The sequence below is a fragment of the Morone saxatilis genome, unplaced genomic scaffold, assembly GCF_004916995.1.
Source record: "Morone saxatilis isolate NCDOM2014 unplaced genomic scaffold, NCSU_SB_2.0 Contig19, whole genome shotgun sequence".
In the NCBI taxonomy this organism is placed as follows: Eukaryota; Metazoa; Chordata; class Actinopteri; family Moronidae; genus Morone; species Morone saxatilis.
In genome coordinates, this window is record NW_023339751.1 from 24,062,638 (window position 1) to 24,071,783 (window position 9,146).

The 9,146-nt window shown below is 39.9% G+C and overlaps 1 protein-coding gene across 1 annotated transcript in view; it reads right to left on the reverse strand.

Moving 5' to 3' along the window:
• Positions 1-2,749: 2,749 nt before the first annotated feature.
• LOC118329483 (cytochrome P450 26B1) overlaps positions 2,750-9,146 on the reverse strand; it is a 7,423-nt gene continuing 1,026 nt past the window's right edge. The window contains exons 2-6 of the mRNA XM_035663693.1: positions 7,462-7,686; positions 6,862-7,137; positions 5,304-5,462; positions 4,185-4,595; positions 2,750-3,094 (exon numbers count right to left, since the gene is read on the reverse strand). Of these exons, the coding sequence (XP_035519586.1) occupies positions 2,750-3,094; positions 4,185-4,595; positions 5,304-5,462; positions 6,862-7,137; positions 7,462-7,686 (1,416 nt within the window). The remainder of the gene's footprint in view (positions 3,095-4,184; positions 4,596-5,303; positions 5,463-6,861; positions 7,138-7,461; positions 7,687-9,146) is intronic.

Consider the following 9,146-nt stretch of genomic DNA (forward strand, 5'->3'; position numbering starts at 1 on the left):
TGAAAGAAAAAACATAACATCTCTACTGTTCTTGAACATTCTTGAGCTGATTTTGATGTGTTGAGAGTGTATTGCAAACGTGAATGAGTTCAGTTTTTGGTGTGGAGATGACTGTGTATGACTTTTTTCTCCCCCAGAATGTATATACTATTTTGAATCTAATTGTTCTCCAACTGTCTTCATAATTCAGAAACAATAACACAGGAAATGTTGAGGATAACTAATTGTAACTCCTAGTACCTAAAAAGTGGCAAAGATGGTCTATTATTGTAACTATTGTATATTATTATAACCTATTTTTGATGAATTGGAGTTCACAGAATGAATGTTTAGCTTAATTGTATCCATAAGCTAATAAGCTAGGTAGCAAGCTTGCTCACTTAGGTGACACAACTGAATGAAACACCACACACAAGACAACAACCCCTCATGACAGTGTTAGGGCGGCTCTATATATGGCGATATTTGCCCAATAATGGAACTTTTGCTTCATTGATTTCAGTCCAGTCCAGACTGAGGCAAAATGACACAAAGCTGAACTTACTTTAAAGGCCTAAAATATTTGGGCCATTTGACAAAAACATTCGTGGCTAGAGCTCCAGAAACCACCCACCTGATTCGCCCCAATACCAAACTAAATGAATCCAACAATATTAATAAAAACACCATGTCAGGATTTTATGTTCCTATATAAAGAAAATCATGAATTATAAAAATGTTGTGCAATTATTGAATTAGGAATTTTGGTCAAACATATTGAACATATTATAGTCATTGTTGAAAGCAAGACATGACAAACTCCTGAAACAGCTGTTTTTGTTTAACATCTTCTAATTTACTCTTTACATTAACTGTACAGCAGCTACATCTGACACACTCAATGAATGCATAAACAGGACAAATATATACAGACTCCTTAAAGCAGAGAAAGTGCTATCTCCTTCCACGAATCCATCCGTACATAAGATTTCACAGCGCGTCTATTAGGCTTCAAGACCAACACAGAAACAGTCCTAAAATTAGACCAATAATAATAACAATAATAATAATAATAATAACGTTACTCTCAATATATTCTGCTCTAAACAATGAAAGATTTCTATGTTCTAGCAGTAAAACAAGGTTTTATGGACAGTCCTTTACATTACAGGTTAGTGTCTCTATCTATTCATAATTACAGCAAATATTGTTACAGAGTAAAAGTTAAAACAGAAATGATACATCTGCATTTTAAATACAGCTTATTCATAATGCTACTTCATTTGATACACACATAATAGCACTGTTAATGATATATATATTACATTCATATTTAACAGAACAGTTTGAATATATTTTGACCTTGATGTTCGGGTAGTTCCTGGTTGTGGGATTTATGTGTCGAAGTCAAGTGCAAGTTCTATCAGTCAAAGTGATTTAGTGGTGGAGATCATTGCAAAGAAAACTGAGTCTAGTCCCTCCTTTAATGAACATGGGTCTTGAAATATTTTCCAAAATATTTCAGATATTTTTCCATTACAGAAGCAGGTTCTAATGAACTAACTGTCACCCTTTTTTTAGATTGAATGAAGAGCTTTTATCTTTTTGTTTCTCCACAGGCAATATTTCCATGGAGCTAGCAGGCCTTGCTCACAGGTGGTTCAGGGGTTATAAGATGTAAATGGAGCCAACTGAAGGAAGGAACAACAAACAAACACAGGGTCTGTAAGCCATGTCTGTAAATCATGTTAATTCCCCATATCCTGCCGTCACTGGACTGGAAGAATTACATTTTTTCAGTTTTCAAAAAGGCTAATGCAAAGCTACTAAGAGGTACAAAAGATAAAGGCCCCAAAGCTAATTGGATTTCATCATCTATAAACCACTTGGTGTAAGTGTGTATCACAATAAAATGGTGCAAACCACCGCTGACAGTTTTGCGTTGCATATTTGTCCCTGGACTTGGAGCTTTGTCACAGCCAAGAACCTAGATCTATGGATACATGGAAAAACTTTGTCTCCTGTTCTCTACAGTAGATGTGATGTAGATTTTAGATTTTGATTGATTTTAGTTTAAATAAACCTGAAGTCTGTTCACGAGGCACTTGCTGTGTGCAGGTCAAATCCGGCTTCTCCAGCTGAACATGAGCCAAGAAAGATAGTGTGGCTCGCACTCCCACAGATGCACATCAGGAATACTACTGAAAGGCAACAAAATATGAAATTTCTGAAGGTGAAGGTGAGAGGGTTTTATTGTACCTAAACCACTCTGACTATAAACTTTCGCTGTTGTAATTGAAGTGTACATGCAGTCCATTCAGTGGGCACTTCAGCAGGGAATACCTGGATCTTCTGTTTGAAAATAAGCAAGGAAAGACTCACTCACAGACTTACTTTTCTCGCTGATATGCACTATACTTCAATACAAAAATAATTTAAAAATGCATGTAAAGGATAGCAAAAGCTGGGGAACAATAAAAACTGCTGAAGGTGAGAATGTTAGGTGATTAAAAATGTACTTGTGCTAAAACAGAAAGTGGTTTTCTTAGGTTTGGACCAAACCACTGAAGAGATGTGTTCCAGAAGTGCTCCAAACCAGCAATGTAAACCCTTTCTTCATGTCTGTGGAAATGAAAGGGGGTCTGAACAGCACCATCAGGCCCGGTGAGGTTTTTGTGTCTCCTATCTTGGGCTTAGAGTTTTTCCAGAAGCAGACTGAAGGTTAAATTGCCTCTTGTTTTTTGGAAAGTCTGTCAGTCTGTATTTGTATCTAAAGTGGGTAGTTGTATGTGAAATGCACATGCAGCCCGTTTACTGGGTGCACTATCGGGACTGTCTGCATCTTGGGAAAGTTCTCCGTGGCCAGAGTCCATTTGCAAGTCCCAATCAGCTCCACAGCCAGAGTCTTTAGGATGATCTGTGCCAGCTCTTTTCCAATGCAGCTCCGCACGCCACCACCGAATGGCACGTAGCTAAACCGGGACGACCGACTCTCCTCCCGGTCTGGGCCAAACCGGTCTGGGTCAAAGAGCTCCGGGCTCTGGAACACCGCTGCAGTCTCATGGGTGTCCCGGATGCTGTACATTACACTCCAGCCTTTGGGGATCTGGTAGCCCTGTGAAATTAGACATAAATCAATAAATTAAGACAAAAAATATTTTTTAACACAACAAATGCCTTTTCGTTTTAAACTTCATTCATTCCGTCAATCCAGACTTCTTTATAACCTAACCCCAATTATCTATACCCTGAGAACAAGATGCATTTCTGCCTCTTAAAAGGAAGTTTTTCCTTGCCGTCGTCGCCAAGTGCTTGCTCATGGTGGGAATTGTTGGGTCTCTGTAAATAATGTTATGTTCGGTCTAGACCTGCTCTATTTGAAAAGTGGCCTGAGATAACTTCTGTTATNNTACAAATAAAATTTAATTAAATTTGTTTGAATTACAATAGTATTCTGGGAATTCTTCTGCAATCGTTTTAAACTCCAATTGTCCTTTCGGCACACTGAGGGTAGCAAAGGGCTAGTTAAGGCCATGAGATGAGGCCATAAGAGGGCAGTTTGTCAGCACAGCCCACACAACTCTGTATGTGAGTAAGTTTTAGTCCGTTACAGCGTAGCCAGGCAAAATTTTCTAAGCGTCATAAATCTCCCAAAAATGAATCTCTAAAATCACATATAATGTAATATGACTATAAATCAGTCCTGTTCAACATTAACCACAGAACCTTAATAAGCTAAAGTGTGGACTTGAGTCACATGACTTGGACTAGCCAACGAGTACTAGCCAATCAGACCAAGATTAAGGCGGGTTATGACTTTGTCACCCTAGGAAAAATGGTACATTTCCCACAATTCCTTTAGACAGCTTCAATAGAAGTGACTAGAAGTTGTTACACAGGTTTTATCCAGGAAATTAAGTTGTTTTTGTCTTTAAAACATCAAATGTCGCTGCGTTGGAGTCTGACATAGTACTCGTTGGTTTAAAAGAGGGTCTTTGTAGTGTCTGTTCTCCTGTAGATTTCTCCCAGTATGGTTATTAAATGTTGGTGCCAATGGCTCCAGAAAGAACCTTAGATTTAAATTCCTTTTGTAGCTAAAGAATATATGTGAGGTCTTATGGCCGTTCATCACAGGAAAAAGAAAACTAACCCAAACCAAAGGCCTGCATGTGAAAGGTGTAACCCTACCACAAACTTGAACTTACGTCTAATTCAAATGTCTGTAGGGCTGTTCGGTAACCACCGGAGACTGGCGGCAAGAAGCGGAGCACCTCTTTCACAACACAGTCGATGTAGCGCAGCTGGCTCAGCTTGTCCAGGCTCAGGTAGGGTATATGAGACTGGGACTGTGGAAAACCACCACTGTGATTCTGGTGATTCTGACAGCCTCCATTCAGCAGGTAGGTTGTCTCCGTATTAGCATCCTCCTCCTCTTTCTCCGTGGTGACACCAGATGGGCTGTGACTGCTATTGGATTCGTGGCCGAGGCCCTCGGCCTCCAGCTCCATTCTGGCACTCTCAACCACCGCTGGATGGCGAAGAAGCTGCAGAACCAGCGATGTGGATGCGCTGGCTGTGGTGGAGTGAGCGGCGAATATCAGCTCTACTGCTGTTTCCTGCAAGAATGGAGGTGGATAGATGGAATGATATAATGTAATCTTAATTAAGGACTAAATTAATTTGCTTCAAACTCAAAATGAAGTGTCTCTTGAACAGATGTGATCAACTAGGTGGAAGAATATCACTCTGCAAGAAATACTGGAGGATTTTCTATGCTTTTACTGTGGCAGAACCATTCTGGTTTATAAAGAACTGATGATGACTGTTTAATGAGCCAAGTAATGATAACTTTTCAAACATTTTTTTAATATACAGTATCGGTACAGATGATGTATCATCAGTCAATATACACTTTTGAAAATTGTTCTGTAAGTAGTTCTCTTACTCAATTATCAAGTGATCATTGATGTCTGTCTGTAAATAGTTTTCTAACAAATACAGCAAATTCTGATCAATTTATATCAATGTTAGCACCACCCATGTTTGCTTTAAGCCCCGCCCGTTATGAGTGCCGATACAACTGACAGACTAGCTGGAGCAAAAATTAGCATTGTGGTGAGTAATAGTAGCATAGCATGAGGCCACAACTGGTCTATATCTGGCTCCTTCTGCCTGATCACACAAGTCACGAAAACCACAAGCTAAAACTGGTCAGAATTCAACAGGAAGTATGTCCGTATCTGGATGTTGTGTAGTCTGATACTATTGTAACTAATGTCATAAATGTCCCACATTAAGTCACAGTGTGTTCGTCACTCTGGTACCTTGAGCTCCTGGATGCTGAGCTGATGGCCGTGCTCCTTGGAGCTGAACAGCATGTAGTCGAAGGCATCGTGATATTCCTCCTCCGTCTGCTGCCGCTCCATCTTTTCTTCAATGATTTTCTCCATGTTGGCATGCAAGATTTCTCTGGCTTTTATCCCCTGGACAGACAACCAAAATGTTATAATTAGTTCATCATTATTTAGTAGTAACCGTTCATTTGATATATATAAAGTTGGAGACGAGTTGTTTCATAATATTGGGGGACTTTATTCCAATCAATTTAACTGATTTTACTCTTCACTATTTGTAAAATCAAAACTTAAAATTAGAAGTACTTATCGAGGATTGGGAGCATTTATCAACTTATATAACTTCCATTAAACTACTAGTTTCCAATCAACAGCAAAAGAAAGGTCACAAGCCTTGACCTCTGACATTATTATATATATATTACGGTCTATTTAATCACAGTCAAAATCTAGAAACTAAATTGCTCTTGATTTTTTTTTCTCCATTTTGAAATGCCCTGTAGACTATAGTCAGACTTGAAATGAATTTGTACTGGTAAACACAATATTAAGCTACAACACAGGTTTCAAAATAGTTTGTTTGTTTGATATGAAGTTGTAAACAGAAGCCATAAGATAACAGAATCATATAAGAACACTTTTCAAGTACTCAGATCTTAACCACATTGTTTACAATGCGTGACCCAAGGAAGATTCACCTGAAGTAATTCGTCCGATCAGCATAGCCATCTGGTTGGCTACATCGTTCTATTTCTTTGTTCACATAGTGCAGATATGCTACTAAATGACGTTATGGTAAAGCTTATAAACTGAAGCTAGAAGACATTAAAGATCCAGTGTGTGGGATTTATTGTCATCTAGTGGTGTAGTAGCAGATTGCAACTCCCTCGCTTCACCCTCACCTTTCAAACACCCAGGAGAAACTACAGTGGCAGTGAAATGCACTAAAAACACCACCTGTTCTGGGCTACTGTAGAAACATAGCAGTTAAACATGGCGGACTCCATGGAAGGCAACTTGGGGCATCTGTAGATAAACACAGCCAATTATAAGGTAACTAAAACACGATTCTTATTTTTAGGTGATTATACACTAATGAAAACATAGTTATAAAAATCTATTCCATTTCTGCCAATAAATCCTCCGAAATGTTACACACTGGACCTTTAAATACCACAATCTCACCGATTCACCTGAAAAGTAGATCCTGGATACCTTAGATCTCGATTTAAAACCGTTAGATTTTCCACCCCTACCTCCATCCATGACATTTGCCTTTGTAATCCGACAACAAATTTTTTCATTTGCAGTAACCTGGTACTTGTGTGTGAGTGTTCTCCAGATCACTCAAGACCTGAAACTAATTTTGCACATTCACCTTCAATTCCTTCAGTTTCATAACATTTGTAATAGCTACTGCATGTTGAAATTGGCCTTGTAATGTCAGAAAGGTCTGACACCTCCAGGCGTCAGTCAACCGGATGGATGAACTTATCAGGTTTGCAATGATTTTTTCATGCTGTCTCACCTTGCGTAACCCAGTGAGCGGAGCATCTATTGGGAGCGAGAAGAGGTTGTTCATCAGCTGCTCGAAAATTTGGGCCAGGTAGACTATCCGCTCCTCCTCTAGCTGCAGACCCAGCAGGACCCTGATGGCGATACGGAACGTCAGGGACCTGGCGGCACTGTAAACGTCGATGGCACCTGGCTCCAAGCACCACTTGGCGATTTCAGACTTGACGACATCCTGCAGCCGGGGCAGGTAGGACTCCAGAGCCCCCCGGCTAAATACTTTGGCCAGGATCTTGAAAGGGTTAAGGAAACAAAGGGAGAGGAGTCATAAAAAGTTAAAAACCTTGTACACTACAGTCAACACCTTTCAGTAGATTCTCACTAAAGAGGAGAACAGGGTGGGGTAGGTTAGGACAGGATAGAAGTAAAGGAAAGATGTAGGAGATAAGACAGGACAGGGTGTAGAGGATACGATAGGATACTAGAGTATGATAGAACGTACACACTGGGTAGGTCTGGTAAAATTAAAAAACGTATGAGACACACAAGCAAGATGATTACTGAAACAAGTGATCTCTTGCTTTGCCTGTTGACCTACACTGATATAATTCCTTACTTTTCTCTTCCTCTTGTGCAGGTCTCCGATGGAGTTGACCAGGGTGTTGGGTCCCAGGATGATGCGGGTGCTCTGGGGCCACTGGGTGCACACCAGGCTGTGCTCGCCCAGCAGGATCTTGCGGATGTTCTCCGCGCCCGTCACCCGGATGACGGGCTTCCCTAGCAGGTGGGTCTTAAACACGTTGCCATGGCGCTCCCTGCGCGAGATGTGGAAGTTTGAACCCTGTGGTGTGAGGAAGAAATTTGGATTACAAGTTTGTCACACTTAAGAATGAATGACAAGTTGTCAAGCTGTAAAATTCATACTTTATTGCATAACAACATTCCAAGGTGCATTTCCAGAGTTGTGACAGAGTGACATTTGTTGAAAAGTTTTTCCATGGGCCAAGACACATGGAATCACCTTTTCTTTTGTTTTTGGTGCAATGTGCAATAATCAAGGGACAATAATTACTGTACAATCTATTGCCCATGTGCAACTGCTGCTAGTATTTGTGTTATTGTGTTATCTGTTGTGGTTTTTTACTGTTTTTTTCTCTTGTACAGTGTTTATATTATATTATATTATATTATTTTTTTCATACTGTTTTTGTATACTGTCTTTATACTGTTTTTTTTTTCTCTATCCACTTTGCTGCTGTAAGATTGGAATTTCCCATGGTGGGACTTTAAAGAAATATTTTCTTATAAAACTTTGTTTTTTGTATGCAAAATATATACTCCATTGACATAAAAAGTGTACCATTTAGAATACCACCATAGTGACCTATGTTCATCTGTCCCTCACTGGAAGCAGAGAGATGAAAAGAAGAAGATGAGAAGAAGGCAGGTTCTAATTAGAGAACTGGTCTTCCTGCTGTTCTTCTGTTCTCTGTTTGAGGGAATCGTTGTTAGATCAACAAAACCCACGAACCCCCTTCCAGTTCTCTGCTAACAGGTCAGAGATATAAACAAGGAACATACAATGGGAGAGGCTCCTTTCCCTTCTGGAACTCCAAGCCAGCTGCTCTTACCTCCTCATCGTTCCTCCTCTTTTGCTCATCTTTGGGTCTTCAGCTGCTCTGATTGTATTGTTTGGTGTTTCAGACATTTCAGACCAAAGGATTTATATCCGTGTGACTCCCTGTTTTGACTCCAATGTCCTGGTCTAAACTGGTTTGTTTAAATACATATTGGGAGTGCACCTTGTTTCACAATTCATACATGCTACACACTATCTCACAAATACAGTTAAGGTTAACTCTGACAAATAGGAAAAATGACATGTCATTTGCTGAATATAGTAACATGTACCAATCTGCAAACATGTCATGTAAATGTATGGTTACAATGTCAAAAGGTTGGATAGAATTGGACTTATAAGTTCAGTGTGTAAGAAGCTGCAGATTGTAAACGATTTCTCCGAACATTGCTCAGATATGTATTTCACAACCTGGAATGAGATGCGGCTGTGCAATGTGAAAGAAGGAACTAGCACATTAATGCACAACCAAAGAGAGGAGAACACACTGGATTCACTGTTACACTACTGTCATACGCAGAGCATATCTGCCACTGGGGCCTCTCTGACACTCATTTGGTCCACCGAGGACCCCACACAACAGGCAGAAATTTAGGCATGGGACAAGACTAACTCAAACACAACAACAGCACAAAATATCTACAGACCAAAAGTCCGTTGGT